General features: G+C 42.5%; 2 protein-coding genes across 7 annotated transcripts; one reads left to right on the forward strand and one right to left on the reverse strand.

Moving 5' to 3' along the window:
• The first annotated feature begins 741 nt into the window (after positions 1 to 741).
• Positions 742 to 11405, forward strand: otud4 (OTU deubiquitinase 4). 6 transcript variants are annotated; one of them, XM_088990407.1, is made up of 19 exons: positions 742 to 1094; positions 1710 to 1793; positions 3775 to 3825; positions 3909 to 3955; positions 4067 to 4139; positions 4214 to 4295; positions 4421 to 4599; positions 4698 to 4800; positions 5284 to 5348; positions 5439 to 5539; positions 6171 to 6268; positions 6365 to 6488; positions 6551 to 6680; positions 6755 to 7076; positions 7181 to 7609; positions 7691 to 7731; positions 8390 to 8765; positions 9549 to 9603; positions 10727 to 11404. In XM_088990407.1, exons 1-19 carry the CDS (start codon positions 981 to 983, stop codon positions 11016 to 11018), a joined length of 2766 nt encoding a protein of 921 aa, XP_088846533.1. In that variant the 5' UTR covers positions 742 to 980; the 3' UTR covers positions 11019 to 11404. The 6 variants fall into 6 exon arrangements, 5 of the variants coding, with proteins under 5 accessions (XP_088846533.1, XP_088846534.1, XP_088846535.1 ...); XR_016114240.1 differs by having other exon boundaries at positions 743 to 1094; positions 8390 to 8838; positions 9549 to 9598; positions 10727 to 10808; XM_088990408.1 differs by having other exon boundaries at positions 744 to 1094; positions 9549 to 9598; positions 10727 to 11076.
• Positions 11406 to 12670: 1265 nt separating this feature from the next.
• On the reverse strand, positions 12671 to 20711 carry LOC148902105 (uncharacterized). Its single transcript, XM_088990412.1, has 10 exons — positions 20386 to 20711; positions 20132 to 20310; positions 17875 to 18012; positions 17678 to 17795; positions 17417 to 17600; positions 15699 to 15840; positions 13762 to 13911; positions 13645 to 13691; positions 13274 to 13353; positions 12671 to 13202 (listed from the first exon to the last, which is right to left on the reverse strand). Exons 1-10 carry the CDS (start codon positions 20491 to 20493, stop codon positions 13116 to 13118), a joined length of 1233 nt encoding a protein of 410 aa, XP_088846538.1. The 5' UTR covers positions 20494 to 20711; the 3' UTR covers positions 12671 to 13115.
• Positions 20712 to 20781: the final 70 nt, after the last annotated feature.

Raw genomic sequence — 20781 nt, forward strand, 5'->3', positions numbered from 1 at the left:
CCTCAGCGTGATCACGACCATCATCCAAGAGTATGAGGGTTGAGGTAGCAAATTAATAAATAAGTCAGAGCCATGAAGGTCACACTGTGCACATACACTCATGAGCGGGTGGGTAGTGTCAATTGGCATGGGCCCTACCCCACCTCCCCCTCCCCTTCTGGTTGCCAAGGTTACCTGGCCTGTTTTAGCCGAGGGAGCATACAAACAGGTCATTATTAGATTTCATAAAATGAAAGGAGAAGGAAGACGTGAGGAAGCACAGGAAGAGGGGCAAGCAACCAGTCCATTTGGTACCTGGGTCTTCGGTGGGGAACGAAGTGATATGTTCATCCTCTGAATACCACCATCATGCTGCAGTTACTACCACAAGGTTAGGGGAGGACAATTTTTTTGATCATTGAGTTTGCAGTGAATTTCAGTATTAAATCTAAATGAAAAGACATGCCAATTAATCATTTTGTTTTTAATTGGTTGGCAGCCAATCACGTGGTACACAGAGAGAAACAAATACATAGCGGAACTGAAGCCTGCACCTCTGCGCGGTGAGGCTGTTGAGCTCACCTCTCCAGCACCACATCGCCCAATTTATTATTACGTGTTTTTTAAATGAGCAAATGACTCACTTTGGAGAGCCAATCAATGCATAGATGATGACTTCATCAACGCGTGTTTATTGGCTGAGTGACTTCCGCGTTGTGCGTTTGGCGGGAAATTTGTGTCCATAACCCGGAAGCGGTGCGCTTTTTAAAATGCGTTGATCGTCACGACCGCCCGTCAAAAGACAACTGAAAGTAACTTTTACGACTTCCTTGCGAACGAGGAAGCTCAAAAGGAAGAGCGGCGGCCCTTCCTTGAAAACACAAATGAACATCGTCATATGCTTGCGTCACCTTATAGTGGCGAGTGCTCGTCTTTAGTGCGTTTCAAGTTGCTGAAAAATATCACCGGAAGTCTGAGTTAGCATTAACCGAGTTGGCAACATGGGAGCGAATGAGGAAGAGACGCTCATGGACGACTACTTGGCCACCGTCGGACTTCATCGGAAACGCATCGCCAAGGACGGTTCGTGCTTGTTTCGTGCCGTGGCTGAACAGGTACAAAGCATCATTTCTGTATTGTACCTCGCGTGACGTCATAAACTGCAACCAAGTAGCGCGTATGTTGCCCATAACTTTTCTTTCCGTGTGAATTGTCCGACAAAATGCAGATTACACCATTTAAGAAGCCCTCTGTCATTGTAGTGTGTTGCTCAGGTGGCAAAAAAGATACAATAACTCATATTCGAAGTATAGGATCAGCTGTATAGGATCAGCTCCAGTCATGAGCTCTTGTCTCAATTTTGGTTTGGATTATCCTTTTTTACTAGAATATTAATATTTTTGCTAATTTATGAAGACCACCCCTAAATAAGGACAAATCTCAGAGGGCCGAGGAACATTCCCTGAAACCCCCTTCCCACTATCCTTCAAATCTTAACCTGTCATATCTTTGCATGTAATAGTCTTATTAGTTTTTGACCAGCCAAGAAAAGACTTGTGTGTTCTCAAAGAGCAGTGCTGTGTGGAATAACTAAAAGTAAAGTCTTGGAACTTTTCCTACACTCCCTCTACTTCAAACTGTTTGCAAGTTGAACGTTCTTCCGGAAATAAGAAGAAAATACCCCTATTGTCCCACTTTGTTTTATGTGCTTATGTATCCTCTTGTTTCAGGTTTTTCACTGCCAAAGTATTCACGCACAAGTTCGGGCACAATGTATTCGCTTCTTGGGGCGGCACAGAGAAATCTATGAGGCAGTGAGTGCACGTTACGTTTCTGCGAAATGCCTCGATGGTGATAAGAGGCCCTCGCAGCAAGATTGTTTAGATTAGTCAGGTGTTGCTTGGACACATTTAACCCAAATGTAACTTGAGCATTTGCAGAGGTTTGGGCACCCTATACACTGAAGAGCACATGACAAAAGTGTTTTTCAAAACAAACCTAAAAGTTTCTTAAATGTCACTTTGTTTCGCCAATATTTAAAGGACAACCGATGTCTCGGGACAAGTTGTGTCCATAATTTGCTAAATGGCTTCAAATGACTTCTACTGAGTGTATTTTACAAAGATTCCACTGCATATAGCTATATTTTACGTTTTAAGACTCGCGCTGAATATTCAGGAAGTCTTGTTTTTGAGTTGGTGACTAGTCCGTACGTGACTTCACTGAAGGAACGCCCCTGACCGAAAAAAAGACACATTGTAGCAGTCCTTACATCACGTCAATGTATTTTACTGTCCTTGTTTGGTCTGAAAACCTCGTGTTGCACCAAAAAGCCACCAGAAGAGGCCGACCAAGCTCCATGGAAGGAATTTATCAGCCTGTGGAAACGGGCTGATTAATTCCTCACAGGAGCTTGGAAGCCATTTTCTGCCTTTTTTTGGGTGAGACATTTCCCCCCAATGTTGCCTCAAAATGGCACGGAATAAATTCTTTAATTGATTGCAAACATGTATGCTTTCCTCTTCAGAACAATTTGAATCATATTCATAAGCATATTCTCCGAATCTGAAGCCATTGTTTTGATTCTCCAGCAATGCAAGACGTCTTGGCGTGACGTCACGAACTGGGGGCGGGGCTTTCTGAAAATGTCCAATTCGCAGCTCAATTTTTTGCAGATTTTGGACACTTTCAGTCATTTTTATTGGTGTTTTGCATTTGAATAAAAATATCATACTGCGTGTTTTGGGTATTTTAGATGCTATAAAACGTTTTTCTGATGTCAATTAGGAAACAAAAAACTGATGTCGGTTGTCCTTTAAGTCGTGATAAATCTTGTTTGCTTCTGGATATTTACTGCTGCTTGTTGATATTTCTTCCTGATAACTGCATTCTTTGCATATTTATCACTGACACAGATTTGTGTCCATCTAACGAAATACAAAATTGTATTTTTAATTTATGTAGACAACCCCCCTACCAAAAAAATCCTCCCTGTTCCTGTGTGGCATATTATTTTAAGATTGCAGATTTTACAGTGAGCCGTTTCTATGTAGAATTTGTCGCCTCTTTTTGGCTACCTAAGTGACATGGTGGACGCTGCTTTTTATGTAACTACGTGCTTTGCTGCTTAATTATCTTGAATGCTGTATGCTGTTATATTTTTTTTTTTTCACTGGAGGTGGCAATAAATCATCCGCTCCATTAGATGGCGCTGTCCTCAAAGATACTAAAAGTTTTATTTCTCTTGCTGTGGTTAGGCCAATTCTGCTATGCTTTGGTCTTTTTGTGCATTTCACGTGAAATCCAAGGAGCTTGTGGGATGAAGGTGCTGATGCATTTTTTTGTTTGATGTGCTTTTATTGTCTCCATGTGCTATGAAGTTATCCTCCGTGGTTCTAAAACTGTCCTGTGTACCCACTGAAGAAAAACCAAAACTGCTGAGCTTTCAAAGTCCAACTGTCAACATCAAAATACAGCAGCATGAGACATTACAACCATTTTTATTGTCGGTATTGTGCTACATGTAAAGGTTAAACTTAAAAGTTAAATTCAAATAAATTTACCATCTCTATACGAAACAATACATGCAGTTAGAAATAAATAAGCCGCGGTATCATGTTGAAACACTAAAAAAATAACGGCATAATGCAACCCCTGATATCTGTTGGCACAACTCAACAAGCTCTTCATTGTGGGTGTACCCAAACTTTGACACATGCTTTAGTTTGTAATAAGAGACTTGATATGAAGTGTTGCTATCATCTCTGGAACTTTTTGACATTTGTGTTTGTGAAGTTTATCGAAGGTGATTTTGAAGCGTACCTGCAGCAGCTTCAAGATCCGCAAGTGAGACCCCCTTTGTTAATAGCGTCACACCAATTTTGAATGTCCTGAAGAATGCTAACTGTCTTTTAATAATTTTTTTTCAGCAGTGGGCAGGCGAGGTGGAAATGAACGCGCTGGCCATCATGTTCAAGTCAGCACAAGTCCGGATGTCTGGTCCAGTTTTGAGCTTAATTTCAGCTTTGAGTGATTTATTTTTTTGGTTTGTGTGTGTGTGTGTGTGTGTGTGTGTGTGTGTGTATAGGAGAGATTTTGTGATCTTTCAAGAGCCTGGCAAATCTTCCGTGGATATCACAGGCAACAAGTTCAAGGAAAAGGTCTGTTTCACAGACCAGTTCGCCACAATGACTTCATGCCATTCGCCATTCAGGTAACTTTTTTCCCCCCACAGTTCCAACTCTCATTTCTGAACGGGAATCACTACGACAGCGTTTATCCGATAAGTCGTATAAAGAATGCAGCACTCTGCCAGTGTGAGTACCAGATCTAGTCCATGTGCTACAGAAAGCCATTTGAACACATTTGACGGACGCCGTTTGTCCTCACTGGAAGACCGTGCGGTAAATCCAGTGTGATTAGTAATGTGTTTGCGCGGCAGCCATCTTGTACGAGCTGCTGTACGTCGACGTCTTCCAGGTGAGCCGGCAGAAAGTGGCTTCCTATCAGTCCAGCGGACGAGCTTGCGAATGGCTGAGCGACGAGCACATGGCGCCGTGCGTCAGCAGCGACGACTCGGACACCGGCAACTCGTCGAGGAGCAACAACAGTCGGACAAGGGTGACACAAACGTTTGGGTTTTTGGGTAAAATAGGATTTTGCAAGTGAGCTTGTTTGTGGAGAGTATCAATCTCACAATGCGCTTTGTGTGAATACAGGCGCAATCCCGCGGCCTTGTTTTACCAGAAAGTGTGCGGCGGTCACTGAGTGAGAGTCTGTACCGAAATGTTGCATATGATGTATGGCACAAGTCCACAAAGGGTAAGGAACGGGTATATCTCTCTCTTTCTCTCTCTCTCGAGATATAGATCGATATATATCTATATCTATTTACATACAGTCAAACCTCGGTTTTCGAATGTCTCGGTTCTTGACCAATTTGGTTTTTGACCCAAAATTTTGGGTTCTTTATGCCTCGGTTTACAACCGAAAATGGGTTCTCGACCAAATTGAGTGCACCTGAATGCACCACTCAACTCCCCCTACACTTCCTTATACGTCACGTCTCATTGTGACCGACACATTACCCTCCGGTAGAGTTCCATTGTGAGCAGGCGATTTGTATTGTGCAATCATGATAAAAAAAAACAGACATTGATTATAATGAGAAATGTTTTAATGTTTCACCAAATTGGTTTTCAAACAGGTTTCTAGAACGGATTATGGTCAAAAACAGAGGTTTGACTGTATTTTTTTCCCTCCCATGTAAATCGACACGCGCTAAGAAAATGGAATATCTTTCAGCGCAACTCAAGTGGGATTATTGCTTGGCTGCGGAGATCCAGTACACTGTGGGCCAAAAATGTCAGGTCCGTCACGTCACATTCACTTTTGGTCAATGTTCCTTTGTCTTTTTTTCCAATGTCTACACAAACTAATTGCTGTTTAACTATTGTTAGGTGTGGCTGGAGGAAACTAAACAGAGCTACAATGCCACCATTGAGGAAGTCCTGCCTGGTGATGATCTGGTGAGGGTCTACACGGAAGAGCAAGGCCAACTGTGAGTTACACAAATTTACAAATGGAGTTGTACTTTCACTATGATGTCATGTATCGTGGGACTTTTGGCATTTGTGAGTTTATCTGTTTGTGTATTTATTTATTTATTTATTTATTTATTTATTTATTTATTTGTTTATGTATGTTTTAAATGCTGTACTTACAAAAAGTACTTTGTTACAGCTTCAGCTGTTGTTGAAGCGAGGTGTAAATCGATATGTATGTATTGGATTGTATTTTATTTTGTACAGCCTCCACCATTTCAAGCTCTTAACTCCAGACCCATATAATTTAGGAATTAATTCGTTTTTTCTGATGAAAGAAGAGAGTCTAAGGTTTCTTACGCTGAATTGAATGCTTATGTAGTTCTAAAATGCAATATTCTGTGGACCCTGCAATTTGAGTGACAATGACAAAAACCCTGGCACTGGAGTGGACACGTTTTTGCACATTGTCTGGCAGTGAATGAGTTGGGCTATACAGACATTTATTAGACATCGCAAAAAATAATCAGCTGCGCCGCTGCTTGTCTCCCCCCCCCCCCCCAAAATTCGCATGCCGAGTTCACTCGTATCTCAAGGCACAGCCGTAGACGCGCGCTCTCGCTAATTGCCGCATGTGTCTCATGGCAGACATGTTCCTCTGAGGAGCCTGCGACCCGTGACAACGGAAAGCCCGGGATGCAGCGATGCCGTCCGCCGCGACGGGAGGGTTATCAACGCACGGCAAGGTACTGGCATGTTTGAGAATGTCAGATGACGATGTTGTAAAACAGACCTTTTTCACGTGGTGCGGTATCTGAGTCAAGGTTTGTTTTGTCTTCCAGAGGCGCCTTGGTGCACCGGCAAGTCTGGACACAAGTCTTCCTCTATCCCCAGGGAGTCTCCTTCGGGCCCAAGAGGACGTGCACACCTGAAAAAGCCTTGGCATGAGGAGCTCAGACTTTATACGTAAATGTGAAACTTTTTCATTTGTTCCCGGGAATGTACCCAGTTTTGTTGCTGTTCTTCAGGAGGAGTGCACCTCAGACTTTGTCTTTTGGCTTGACTGAGGAGGAGCGTTTGGCAAAAGAGGAGGCATTGAAGAATATGGCGCTGGTGGAGATCCGTCTCAGGGATGAGCTCAGCTTTCCGGCTCTTGGGGTTCGCGATCCACCCGTCCGTCATTCTTTGGATTCTATTTTTCTTAAGGGGAGAATAAAATCAGTTATCTTTAGCGTCCAGGTGAAGCTGTTGAAACACGTTCTCCCTCAACTCGGGAAAGAGAGACTCGTCCCACTGGACCTCTTCAAAGTCCCTCTGCGCCTCCTTCGACGGGCGCTGCCGTCCCATCCTCAAAAAGTCCCTCCCCTGCTCCTGCTTGCGTTCCGGCCCCCACCTTCATCGCGCCCATCGCACCGTCTCCCGGGGATGCGAGGGCCTTCATCCCCCGTTTTTCCTCACCCGGGCCACCGGTCTACCCCAACTCCTCATCTTCATCACCGATGCTTCCTCATCCTCGCGTCACCGATGCCCAGCGACTTTCAGCTCAAAGATCAAGTAAGATATGGGCCCTTATTGAGAGAACGGGATGGGCCTGTACCCAAACTTTTTTGGGGGGGATGTGAAAAGTATAGAATAATAGTTCTGTAATGTCTTTTCAGTTAAATATCCAGATTGCGGAGATGCTGAAAGTGTGTCAGCGGGTTGTGCAACTATGGATCCAAGGTCCCTTCAAGAACTGAAGGATCAGGTGACTGATGTCGGCGGCAACGCTTGGAATCCCCCACACAACCAGAACCCTCAAATCCAGTCGGCGCCTACTTGTTCTCCCCTTATCCACCCAATGCTCCAGAATCCCTGTGAGACTTCAGCAGCTCACGAGAGCATCCCCGTTGCCCCTTCTGGGTTCCCCCAGTTGTTGACTGCCACTCCTCTGCCACTTGGACACCTCACGCCTCTTCCCGGAGGCATCCTCGTACACCATCTCTACCAGGACCCGCTATATCCTGGATTCCCCCAGGGAGAGAATGGCGATGTTCTCCCCGCTCCCCAATTTTCTCTCCACACTTCAGGAGAAGACCTCCCCCAGGGTGAGGAATGTCAATTTTGGTGTTGCAGTCACATGACGTCATCCAGTCTTGCCCCGCTGACTGATGATTTTGCTTCCACAGATCTCAACGTCCTGAGGTTTTTCTTCAACTTGGGTGTGAAGGTAAAGCACGAGGACCGACCATGCATGTAACATGCACACAATCGGGAACTCGGGTTACAGCCATTGACTCTCTTCTTTCATCAGAAAAAGTTAATTCCTAAGTTATATGGGTCTGGAGTTATCTGAGCATGAAATGGGGGTGGCTGTACAAAAGGCAAATGCTGTCCCCTTGCGAGAGGGAAAGACATTGCCAGAGGTCTGACCGAAGCTTGTAGAAGAACCCCCGCAAGAAAAAACAAAACCAGAACAAATTTGGGAATGGCGCGCCACATCATGCTTTTCAATTCCCAAATTAATTCGGGAATGGCAGTGAACGAGTTAAATGATTGAAAACAAATCGCCTTCACGATAGAATTAACGAGCAGCCACGCCTAAAAAAAATACGACCGCGAATTGGTCTGACCTCACACCTGCCGCGCAAATCCACACTGGCACGTTCCACAAATAATCTTTCCGTCAATAAACTCAAAATTTAGCCATGACAGAACAATCATGAATCTTCTGTAATGCTGCCCAATTGCCGCCAAAGTAAGCGATTTTGCTATTAAAAGAGGTTCATGCAAGGAGCACAAAAAAGCAATAGGGGCAGCATTTTTTGTAAAACATGCTGTTTATGTCAACACCCAATTTGTAAATGTGGCTGTTTGTTGTGTTTCAGGCATACACTTGGCCCTTCTACATGCCCTACCTCTACCTGCTCCCCCTCCAGCAGGCCCACATCATGCAGCCCCGAATCCACCCGCCCCAGATCCCTCACTGCCCCCTTGTGGGGCCCCTCCAGCCTGCCTATTCCTCCGGGGCAGTCACCGCGCAACCAAGTGAGCCTGCTCAGGGCTACCCTGAAACGTGGCCCGAGCCCCAAAGTCCCTCGTATCAAGCATTGCCGGGGCAACAGCATCACACGGCAGCATCCGGGATGCAGAGTCCCCAGTGTGCCGTGTTGCCATCACACCCGCCGGACCCCCACGCCAGTCTTCTCCACAGAGGCTTTCTACCAGCTTTTCCAGACAATACAGCACTGACATATAATATGGGTACCCACATACTCGTCTGCACGTGGTACTGCGGTGTTGCTTTGACACACAAGTGACCCGACTCCAGTTTTTGGCGAGATACCATTCTCATTTACAACAATTATTGGGTGCTCGGTGATAGATGGATGGATAGAAATCTATTTTGCCGGAGTCTGAAACGCATTAATTATTAGTCCTATCATATCAATGCGGTGGGATGTTTCGACTTTCCAACGTGGTCACGGAATGAATTAAGAAGCCCCTCAAGGCATCACTGCATTCTGCTTATGGGTGAAAAACTCAGGAGGAACGTAAAATGCACTTTTGTCTTTCCAGGTGGACTTCATTGGCAGCTTTCAAAAAGGCCGAGTAAAGTTTAAATGTGAATAACTTATCTGACCCGGTGGCAGAGCTTAACAGCAAGCATCTGGGCATATCGTGACATTTTTGCGACCTGGCGGTCAGTTCAATGTTGCAAAGACGTTCCCAAACAGTTTAGCAGTTGTTCTTGCCGCTGTCAATTTTTGAACATGTTGAGAATTTCTATGTGACGAGAAAGTGTTTGAGACCGTTTACACATCTTTGTGCCCTTGAACAAATCGTTATACGGAAGAAGAAAAAAAATACATTCTCGCACAGGGAGAAGGAGAGGAACGGCCTGGAGAGATTCAGTGCATTGTCAGTTCATCCTGCAATTTCACTTGATGTCCCAATATTCTGAACTTTTTTTTCAGCAGTCGTATTTTTTTCAATTTGTGTGATCACACGCATCCTGTCATTTACAAAATTCTTGCCTTTTTTCAGGTGAGGATGGCGTGAAGGTGATGCCGCAACCTGACATCACTCCAGCGCTGGTATTGTATGTCTTTGTCACACTTCGGGGGGGGGGGGGGGGTTGAACAAACTGTCTTCTTGAACTCTTTTCTCTTTGTATGTGTTGGTGGATGCTATTGGGGAAAATGGGTTGTTCGAGTGGTGGGGGTATTATAAGGCGGGCAGGGACTGACTGACTAACCGATGGACGGACATTGAATTGTACGGAACTAAACTCATGAATCTTATTATTTATTTTTAATCAATCAGCAGTTTTGCCACTTTATAAAATTGACCAAACAGTTGCTTTGGGTTCAGGGGCTGACTGGTCACATGAGCAAACTCGAAAAACAGGTGAGCTGTAAATAGTTGTTACCTGAGCCCCAGGCAGCTGTGATATCATTTTCACTAAATGACACGCTACAAAATTCCCCCAATCCGCTCGCCGCCCCGCCCTGGAGTTTGCTAGTGAATGGATTTTGTTGCGTTGTTCAATTATATGTTAAGACAGTAGAGCCACAGAACATTATGGTGCGGACAATTTTTAAGTAGACTATCATGGTTTAATATGTCGTCAGCCCCTCCAGCGCCTGATTGGACCCTAATTTATTTATTTATTTATTTATTTATTTGTTTATTTATTTATTGGCTGTTTGACTTACTTTTGGGTGGATTCATGTGCCTAATTTAAATTGTTAGCATCATTGCATGATTCCTCATTGGCTTCTCAAACTCGATACATCCTCAAAACAAAAATGGAGACGTAGCTATTCAGTCTCTCATGCACACATATGACAAATATTTTTATGGTTTGGATGAGAGTTTCTCATCCTAATGAGAATTTTTGTTAACCAAGTCACTCTAGTGACTCGTTATTTTTCATATCAGTCACTAAAATTATATTAAGCCTTGCATGATGTAGGGGAAAAAAATATGATTTTTTTTGTTCATAAGTTTAAAGATGAAATGCAAGATAAATACAACGTAACTATTTAGCAAAGCAAGAACCAATTCAGAAAATATTTTTGCTCAGGTGGTACGTATTTAAAAAGTTATTCAATGAGCCCAATCAAAGTTTCCCCTCGTTTCACTGTCCCTGTTTCAGTTTACTTATAATCCCCACTCTTGATTCAAATGAACAAATGTATTTATTTCCCTTTTTCGGGAAGGGAAGTGCAGTCCCTTTGGCTCACATCCCTGCAGGAGGTCACATGGCACCTCCTCATCATCACCCGTCAGTGGGTTGCAACACCGACGAGGCTGACGAGTCACCCGGTTTGCTGCCAGCGCCCAACATTAACTACTGGGGGAGACGACCTGGCTGGCGAGGAGGCTACAGGAGGCGGCGTGGGCGAGAACCTGGCAACTACTTCTGATGCACGTGACCCAATAAAGATATCTCAACTGCAGCTTTTGTCTTGTCAACACTTTATCTTGTCTTCCCAGGGATGTTGCTCGTAGTTTATTTCAAATCGGTGATTTCCTATTAATCCACAGCATTGTATGCTTTATTTTAAACTGTTTCGCAGTAAGGAGTCATCTTTTTTTATGGGGCACTCTTCCATGTTCCATAACCAAACAGGGTCTTTACCCCAAGGCAAAATCAACTCTGCAACTGCTGTTAGCTATAAACTGTCAACATAGCCTCGTGCGATATGAGATTAGATTACCTTTATTTGTCTCACATTGGAGAAATTCCTGGGTAGGAGTTTTATTCTTTGCATAAAATATGTTGGTGAATAAATTGATGAAGAGTGAGAGTGAGAAAAAAACATTGAAATCAAATAACTGCTGCTGTGAATTGTGAATTCCTCCATTGTGAGACTAATAAAATGTATCTTGAATCTTGCCGCAGGCCCCATTGAAGCCTTTTTGCCCCACCCCGTTGTGCAGCAATGTTTTTTTCCATTCCTCACCAGACCTGCAACTCCAAACTACTCCGAGCTGATCGGAATTAAAAAAAATAAAAATGAATCAACAGCACAGGATCACGGCAAAGACTCGCAGATTGCTTTAAAAAATGTTACGGGCAAACCATGGCACAATGTCGCCAATCTTAACGGCTTTGATGCCCAAAGCAGATCTGTAGCTATCGCTGCCGCACAGAAATCTATTAGCTAGCTACCTACCCTTTTGCTATCTATTTGCTTTCCATTAGCTATTTGTCTAGCTACCTAGCTAGCTATCTATTTGCTATCCATTTTCTATCAGCTAGCTGGCAATATATTTGCTATCTATTATCTAGCTACCTCGCTGGCTATCTATTTGCAATCCATTTGCTATCTTGAGAGTTTTGAAAGGCGCTTCGAAATGAAATGTATTATTGCTATAGCTATGTAGCTGGCTATTTATTAGCTGTATGGCTATCGAGCTAATTAGCTAACGGTCTAGTTGGCTATCTATTAGCTAACTGGCTAACTTTTTATCTATTTGAGTTACTTCCGGGTTGAGTGAACGCTGGCACATGTGGCTGCAGCTTCTCAACCGCAGAAAAACCAATCCTATGACTGTAAAGTGACTGAGAGTTTTGAAAGACGCTTAGAAATGAAACTTATTATTATCATTATAAATACATTAACCCTTTCAGGGACTGCCATTTCAACAGAGGAATGTTTCTATTATCCGATTACAGGGTACATGAGAGGAAGTCAAACTCAAGGATCGAGGGCCAATTCCGACCCATCGTGTCATTTTATGTGTCCCACAAAGGCAAATCGCATGTGTCAATTTGTTAATTACGTACCGGAATGTTAAAATTATCATGTGTAATAAATAACATTGAAATTTTGCAATACATACTGTACTTTTGTTACTCAGGTTACACTCACATGAACAATACTTGAACTATCATAGCTGACAGATTTCAAAAACAGTAATCAATTAATTTCTTATTAAAGTCATATGTTTGTGGTTTCATTGTCTTAGTGGCCCACCGACGGGAGACCACAATTCCAGATCCGACACTGCAGCTTTGGGCATTGCACGATATCAGTTTTGTGGTGCTTAAAGTTGTCGATAATACGAGTATGTAATTTGCTTGATAATAACTACTAAAACATTTCATTCACTGTATCGCATTGAAAGATAGACCGGGGGGGAAAAAAACACTGAAGTCAGGTCACTGATGTGGCTTTATCAAAATACATCTAATACAGTGGCATTGTCAATATGGCAGACTTCTTCACAGCGAATCACAGGTTTGATTCGCATGTTTATTCTGGCCAAACTTTTACATCGGATGCTCTTCCTGACACAACCCTCTGCCACAAATAGATGCTGACTTATGTGGTCTTGTGGCGACAGAACTAGTTCCACTATTCAAATAAATGACAACAAGTAAAAGTGCAACTTTGTGCAAATATTTACATTGAATAAAATAATTTCACCATATGAAGATAAAGGTCACCTGATACATTAGTGGCATTGCAAAGCTAAAATAAAATTTCAAAATGGTCATCGTTTTTGTTGAAACAATTGATGCGGAGAAAAAAAAGGATCCTTATGGATGATTAGAGGGAATGATAAGGTTTCATGAGTCTTTGTTCAATAATATATCAATCAATCATCTATAAACTCCTCTTGGAAGTCCACTACTCTCAGCGTGATGTCATTAGGCAGTCCTCGATCCACTAGCTCCTTCTTCAGCTGCAGGACAACAAGTGTCACTTAAACGGTGTGCATCATTGTGCTGTGAATGTGAAATGTTGACTACATACCCGCGGTAAGCCGACATTCCATATTCTGTCGAGGGAATTGGGGCTTCGGGACACGAACCTCGCATCCAACACCATAAGCACTAAAGGCAAAAGTCATGCAGCTTTCATTAGTTGGCTCACCGCCGCCACCTATCTGCTAGGCCTTGAACTAGATGTGCAATAGCATTTTTAGAAACATTCAAAATGGGCGTTTGCTAACTAGCTAGCTAGCTTGCCACGGATGATATCCTCTGCTTGGTCAGAGCAAAACGGTTCGACTTGCAAAGCGTGCTGTAGTCATTGCTTTTTTGAAGTCAATGTGACCAGTTTGCCACTGCCACGTGTTGGTGGTGTCAAAATCATTTGTAGAAAAGACAAGAGTCTCGACTCACAGTGGTCAACTGCCACGATGTAACAGCGCATCCTCGAGTTAAATATGCTGTGGAAGAGCATAATTGAGTGGTTAGTAAGGCTCAGAACACCAATTATCAATTCTGAAAAATACGTACGAATCATCAAGAGTCGCTTCAACAACAAAGCAGATGGCGTGACGTAGGCCCGCGTCCTCCGGCTTTGGCGTCCAGGTCAGAATAAAATTGCCATTGCCCAGTGACTTCTTCTCTACGCCGGCAGGCCCGCTGAACAGCAATTGTGTGATCCTAGCAGACAAGTCCGAATGAGATATTATCCACAATGTGTGCCGGGATTTGTATGTACAATATAAGAAGAACAGATAGATTGAGCTACTGTTCACTGGGATGTTTTGACATTAACTCATTCACAAATTTATTGGGGAATTGAAAAGCATGATGTGGAGCACCATTCCCAAATTTGTTCTGGTTGTGTTTTTTTCTTGCTGGGGTAGAGTGATCAATGCAGATAACTCTACAACCAAGTAAGATTGAAATATTTTTTTCTGGTGAAAGAACAGAGTCTAAGGTTTCTAACGCTGTATTAAAGGACAACCGACGTCTCCGGACAAGTTGTGTCCATAATTTGTAAAATGGTTTCAAATGACTTCTACTGAGCGTATTTTACACTATTTTACTATTATATTTTATAGTACTATTAGACTTTTATATTATATTTATATTATATATTTATTATTATTTTTATTTTATTTTTTTTAATTTTATTATTATTTTTATATTGTATATTTATTATACATTTATATTATATATCATTTACTATTATATAGTAGTACTATTATATTTTATATAGTATTTTACTATATTTTACGTTTTAAGACTCGCACTGAATATTCTGGAAGTCTTGTTTTTGAGTTGGTGACGAGTCCGTATGTTACGTCACTGAAGGAACGCCCCTGACCGTTAAAAAAATTACACATTGTAGCAGTCCTTCCATCACGTTGCATTTTGCTGTACTTTGGTCTGAAAACGTAGTGTAGGACCAAAAAGAGGCAGAAGAGGGCGACAAAGCTCCATGTAAGGAATTAATCAGCCTGTGGAAACGGGCTGATTAATTCCTTACACGGCTTTGTTGCCATGTTCTGCCGTTTTTGGGTGGGACATTTCCCACCCCAGTTGCCTCAAAATGACACGGAATAAATTATTTAATCGATTGCAAACATGTGTGCTTTCCTCTTCATAACTATTTGAATCATATTCAAAACTGGATGAGTAACAAGAAAGCATATTCTCCGAATCTGAAGCCATTGTTTTGATTCTCGAGCAAGGCAAGACGTCTTGCCGTGACACCACGAACATGGGGGCGGGACCTTCTGAAACTGGCCACTTCCGGTTTCAAATTGAACTACTTTTTAGACACTTTAAGTAATTTTTATTGGTGTTTTACATTTGAATAAAAATATACTGCGTGTTTTGGGTATTTTAGATGCTATAAAACGTTTTTCTGATGTCAGTTAGGAAACAAAAAAGTGACGTCAGTTGTCCTTTAAATGTTTATGGAGTCCTAAAACTCAATATTCTTTGGGTCCTGCAATTTGAGTGAAAATGGCACTGGAATAGACACATATTTGTACATCGTCTGGCAGTGATTGATTACAGTGGCCCTGAAGTCCAAATAACAATTAATGAAAAAAAGGGGACAAACACAAATTATAAAACGCACAAAAAACATCTATGTGTCTTGTTCATGCCAAGGTGTCTTTTTTGTGTTCATTTTATCTGTGATGGCCTTTTTTGTTTCATTTAGTTTTGTGATTTGGTAGTTTCTCACTTCGAGACCAATTTGGGCCAGGGCTTAATTATCAGTATTTCTGCTGAGTATGAATATTTTTATTGTATCTTTGTCATGTTAAATAGCCGTTGTGCAACGAAATGAGACAGCTGTGAGTAGCAAAGTATGATGCCACCAGAAAATAAATTAAGTCACATTCCTAACTTGAATATGACAAAGCACAAATAGGCAGCGGAAGAGATGATTGTGTTTCTGTGGTGGTAAATTCATGAAAAGAAACACATACGTCGATCGCACCACTTGTGCGTAGATCTTGATCTCCAGGGGCTGGTTGACAAAGGCGTACAGATGACTTTCATCGTCAGGTGTAGGAGATACAATCAGTGGCAGGATGTCTCCTTCATAGCACGACTCCACTGGTGGATCCACTAGAAATTCAAACAGGAGAAAAGTGACCGTTACCATCAGAACTTTTTCTCTTAAGAGCAGAGCGAAGGGACCTCAGGCAGCTGAAATGATTTGAAAAGCCATGCCGAATCTGCACGTGTTCTCACCGCACAGGTAAGAAAATAAATACATTTGGGGTTAAATGTATATTTCAAAAAGTGAAACTTCAAACTGTTGTACGCGTTTGTGGTGTTAGGCTAACACTGTATGACATTTAAAGGACAACCGACACCATTTTTTGTTTCCCAACTGACATCAGAAAAATGTTTTATAGCATCTAAAATACCCGAAACACACAGGCTGATATTTTTAGTCAAATGCAAAACACCAATAAAAATGACTTAAAGTGTCCCAAAACTACTTCAAAATGACCTAAAAAAATGGCGAGTTTCAGAAGGTCCCGCCCCGTTGTTCGTGACGTCACGCCAGGACATCTTCGCCTTGCTCGCGAATCAAAACAATGGCTTCAGATTCGGAGAAGATACTTTCTTCTTACTCATCCAGTTATGAATATGACTCAAATAGTTCTGAAGAGGAAAGCGTAAATGTTTGCAATCGATTAAAGAAGTCCTTCCGTGACATTTTGAGGCGTCTGGACTCCAATGTAGAGCCCAGAAAATGCACAAGATCGCGCCGAAGCTCCGTTGGAAATGGGCTGATTTGTTTGCTGGGGATTTGTGTCTAGTCTAACTAGTATCAAATAGTAGTCTTGGTGCAACACACAATGATTCACCATCGCGTTATTTACGTTTTTCCATTCTAATTTCGCCATCAACACGATGTTTTCGGACCAAACAAAGTACCCAAAATGCATTGTGTGTCGCTTTCTTGGTCAGTGACGATACCTTCCGTGACGTCACGGTAGGAATCGTCACCAACTCGAAAAAAAAGACTTCCTGAATATTCAGCGTGAGTGTTAAAACGTAAAATATAGCTATATGCGGTGGAATCTTTGTAAAATACGCTCAGTAGAAGTCATTTGAAGTGATTTTATAAATTATGGACACAACATGTCCGGAGGCGTCAGTTGTCCTTTAAACCGGCTGTGAAAACCAATCTTGGCTCGTTGCTAGCTTTAGCATAGGAAAACTATGCTAATGCTAGCAATGCTACTTTGAAGCTGGACATCACAACTTCTTCTTCTTTTCCTTTGGGCTTTTCCCTTCAATGGGTCGCCACAGCAAATCAGTGTCCTCCATCTTTAAAAGTTTGATCCGCATGTTTGTTTTGGCCAAGCTGGGCATCACAACTATGGACTTTAATACTCGTATAGTATTATGTGGTCAGGGATAAGTGAATTAGAAACTGAATTTCGCCTTAAAGTACAGAATGTGATCCTTTTTGTGACAGCCTAAAATGCGAATGTAGAAAAAGCCTGAAAATTATAAATCCTCGCCACCGTGTATGCGTGTGCGTACCTTTGAAGATACGAAAAGAGAACCCCTGTTTGTAACCCAGATGTGTTTTGGACTGTCCCCACTTTAGTCCAACAGTGACTGGAAACTGGACACTGGAGGATTCCAAAGGCGAGTACGGTCCAAAAATGCCCTTTCTCACCCTGCAGAACAAACTGGATGGGGACTCTGCTGATGATGTCATATTTGTGGAGAAGCTTGGCGTTCCCTGCGGCGTCGGTTATAATCAAGTCTTGTCTAGCGAAGTCCTTCATGACCACCTGCACGGCATACGTGCCCTCCACGCTGCTGTCATTGATGATGGGCTTGAAGTTTATGAAACAACGCTGTAAAGAAGGAGCAGTCAGCACAGGGCTCGCAATCGAGTAGGGTGTTGTATTCTGCAGGTTGGGGCTCGACTCACGTCAACAACTTGTAAAATATCCGTGTTCTTATCGGGTTCTAAGGGGAAACAGTCAACATCATCTCCGTCCGAGTCAAAGACGGGAATCCTCGATTGCAAATAGCAGTTGGATGGTACCCTTGGGATGAATGTAAACACCCGATAAGGTGGTGCCTAGTTTCCGTGGCGCCCAAACTTCAGTGTCAGGCCGATCATACCTGTACAGGGGAATCATGGTGGTCCGGGGGGATGAATTTGGCCGTCCGGTGTCAGACCTGATCCCTGTCTCGATGTTTGCAACGGCCAGCACATCTGTGACGTTATTTTTTACGTTGACCCACTTTAGGCCATCCAGACTGGAAGAGCAATTTAAGAAATATATCCAATTAAAAACATAAATCGGCCTTTGAGTCTACAATCTCAATGTTATGGACATATGTTATTTGTTCTCTGTAAAAATACTAATTTTTCAGCTTACATGGTCACGAAGTTATTTCAAAAGTCTCAATTTGTTTGACTGCATTAGGGTATCAGACTGCCCTCCGGGGGACAAAACGTGCATATCAGAATTATCAGCACACCGTCCAAAGAATTAAATTTTAAAAATTGATTCTTTTATGTCTTTATATTACTACCACTACCAGTATGTTTTTTTTAAAGTGCAACACAACAGAATGCTAAAAAAATGACAAGACAAATATTTGTATTTTTGGGTGGGCATGTTGAAACGTTTCCAATTCAAAATGTTTGCGTTTTAAGAATAATAATACCTTCGATGAAAAGGTTTCTTCAGGCGTCATATGTACTTCTTTGAAGGTGTCGGACGTTTCGCTTCTTATCCAAGAAACTTCGTCAGCAAACTAAAGTCTTACTGGTAGTTTAGGCCCTATATATATATATATATATATATATATATATATATATATATATATATATATATATATATATATATATATATATATATATATATATATATATATATATATATATATATATATATATATATATATCCCTAATGTCCAGACGCGGCGGTGCCAGACTCTGCAATGATTGGTCCCTGCTCTCAGGTTGGGGGGAGCAAATGACTAATCCCTGCACTGATTGCTTCTAAAGTCCTGACTGATGACTGGCCTAATTGCCCAATTTGCCCTGGTATCACCTCAACAGTATTACTAATCCTATGTTGCCTGAGCAGGCTATTGTAGGAACGATCCAAATCTTAGCGAAAGAACATAGATGGTTTGAAAGGGGAAGAAAAGAAGTGATTTTCATAAAACAACTAAATCCTTCATTAAACCGGTTTGGTGGGGTGAGGTTCAATTTGGATCAGTCATACAATAGCCTGCTTCGGCAACGTAGGATTAGTAATACTGATGAGGTGATACCGGTCGAAGTGGGACAATCAAGCCAGTCGTTAGTCAGAACGACATGAACTATCAGTGGAGCAGCTGCAGGGAGTAGTCCCCTGCTCCCCCCAACCTGAGAGCAGGGACCTATCATAGCAGAGTCCGGCACCGCCATGTCTGGACAGTAGGGATGTACATATAGGGCCTAAACTACCAGTAAGACTTTAGTTCGCTGACGAAGTTTCTTGGATAAGAAGCGAAACGTCCGACACCTTCAAAGAAGTACAGATGAAGAAACCTTTTCATCGATGGACCACTCCTGTACGACTGAGAGCTTACACAGACGAAATAATGATACATTGTATTAATAAGCCCCTTTCAAAACTCTCAAGGACACTTTACAGCAGGGGTGTCCAAAGTCGGTCCTCGAGGGCCGCTGTCCTGCCTGTTTTCCAGCTCTCCCAGGAGCAACACACCCGATTCAAATGATCAGCTCCTCAGCCAGCTCTGAAGCAGCATCAAAATGGTCCTGATGATTTGAATCAGGTGCGTTGCTCCTGGGAGAGCTGGAAAACAGGCAGGACGGTGGCCCTCGAGGATCGACTTTGGACACCCCTGCTTTACAGGATCCTTTTTTTTAATCTGCGAGTGAGCAGGTTTTGAGTTACAAATATTAAGACACTGCTGTATGTTGTTATATTTGTCATTGTTTTTAAATGTTTTACAAATGTTAAATGACAGGTTCAGTCAAAGCTTTTATGGGTTGTAAAAATTCATCTCTGAGTCAATAATTGCACCAAGATTTGTTGCTTTCAAATATGGAGTTAAACTGAGCGCTGATGTTGGTCCTTTTGTTTTGAGGACAAAAATAAATGTTCCCTGGTTCACGTTCCCCAAATCACTGCCGTCACAGATTTTTCTGGCCTTGTCGAAATCTTTCGTGGGGTTAAGCTTACCTCTGTACTGTGTTTATGTTTTTTAGGTCTTGCCATTCTATACGTAGATTGAAAAAAAGCATTTTTGTACAGGTATTTGAAAAATGTGATTGAATATGTTTATCACTTCCACCATTAGCAGTGAGGATAATTTTGTTGCGGAGGGAAATGTACGTGCGTTTCTCAAGACTCACTTCAGTGTAAAATAGTTTGAGATGTTCACGTGCACGATCACTTCGTCCTGACACCACAGTCCGCTGTTCTTATCCACCCTTTTCACAGATGCCACATTGATGGTGCAGTCGTTGAACGGACAGTCCACCACGGTGACGTTGCCGCACTCCCGGAAGGCCAACTTGTACCGAACGACGGTCTGCGGAGCATTCGCTCGTGATGACAGCTGACATAAAGAAGGGTGACAACGACCTATGCTTGAAAGAGTACGTACCGTGTTCTCAGAGCCCTTTAGGGGGTGGTAGGTAAAGGCCGTGCCCGTGTAGTTAAATGCCTGGCAGCTGCAGGCCAGCAGCATCAAGACCAGCAAGCGCCCATGCATGACGGAAGACTGGACCAGACTCGCGCAATTCAGGATGACAAATGACAGATGAGTCCTTGACACAAGCGTCTATATGCAGTCTGACTCGTTCTATGGAAAAATGACGCATCCTCGTAATTTAAAAGCAGAATGGAAAGGTGAGGTCTGGCAGGTTGCCATTGCGAAATTAACTTCTGCGTGTGAGCGTGCCAGGTTGCAAATGTTTTTGTACATTTGAGCTAGCAACCCTCATTGAGCCTCCTCGCTGTCTCACCGTCAAATTCCGGAGCATCTTCCAATTTTCCCTCC

This window comes from Hippocampus bargibanti, linkage group LG02 (assembly GCF_051943395.1).
Source record: "Hippocampus bargibanti isolate YZ-2025 linkage group LG02, ASM5194339v1, whole genome shotgun sequence".
NCBI classification, from domain to species: Eukaryota; Metazoa; Chordata; class Actinopteri; order Syngnathiformes; family Syngnathidae; genus Hippocampus; species Hippocampus bargibanti.

Bases quoted from the DNA above. Each gene is read 5' to 3' on its own strand.
- otud4 (XM_088990407.1), top strand. From the start codon at position 981: ATGGGAGCGAATGAGGAAGAGACGCTCATGGACGACTACTTGGCCACC. The intron at 4,140-4,213 runs GTCTGTTTCACA...TTCCCCCCACAG, and splicing joins GCAACAAGTTCAAGGAAAAG to TTCCAACTCTCATTTCTGAA. The intron at 7,610-7,690 runs GTGAGGAATGTC...TTGCTTCCACAG, and splicing joins AGGAGAAGACCTCCCCCAGG to ATCTCAACGTCCTGAGGTTT.
- LOC148902105 (XM_088990412.1), bottom strand. From the start codon at position 20,493: ATGCATGGGCGCTTGCTGGTCTTGATGCTGCTGGCCTGCAGCTGCCAG. The intron at 13,692-13,761 runs GTACGTATTTTT...GCTCTTCCACAG, and splicing joins GAAGCGACTCTTGATGATTC to CATATTTAACTCGAGGATGC. The intron at 13,354-13,644 runs GTGAGTCGAGAC...TTTTGCCTTTAG, and splicing joins CATCGTGGCAGTTGACCACT to TGCTTATGGTGTTGGATGCG.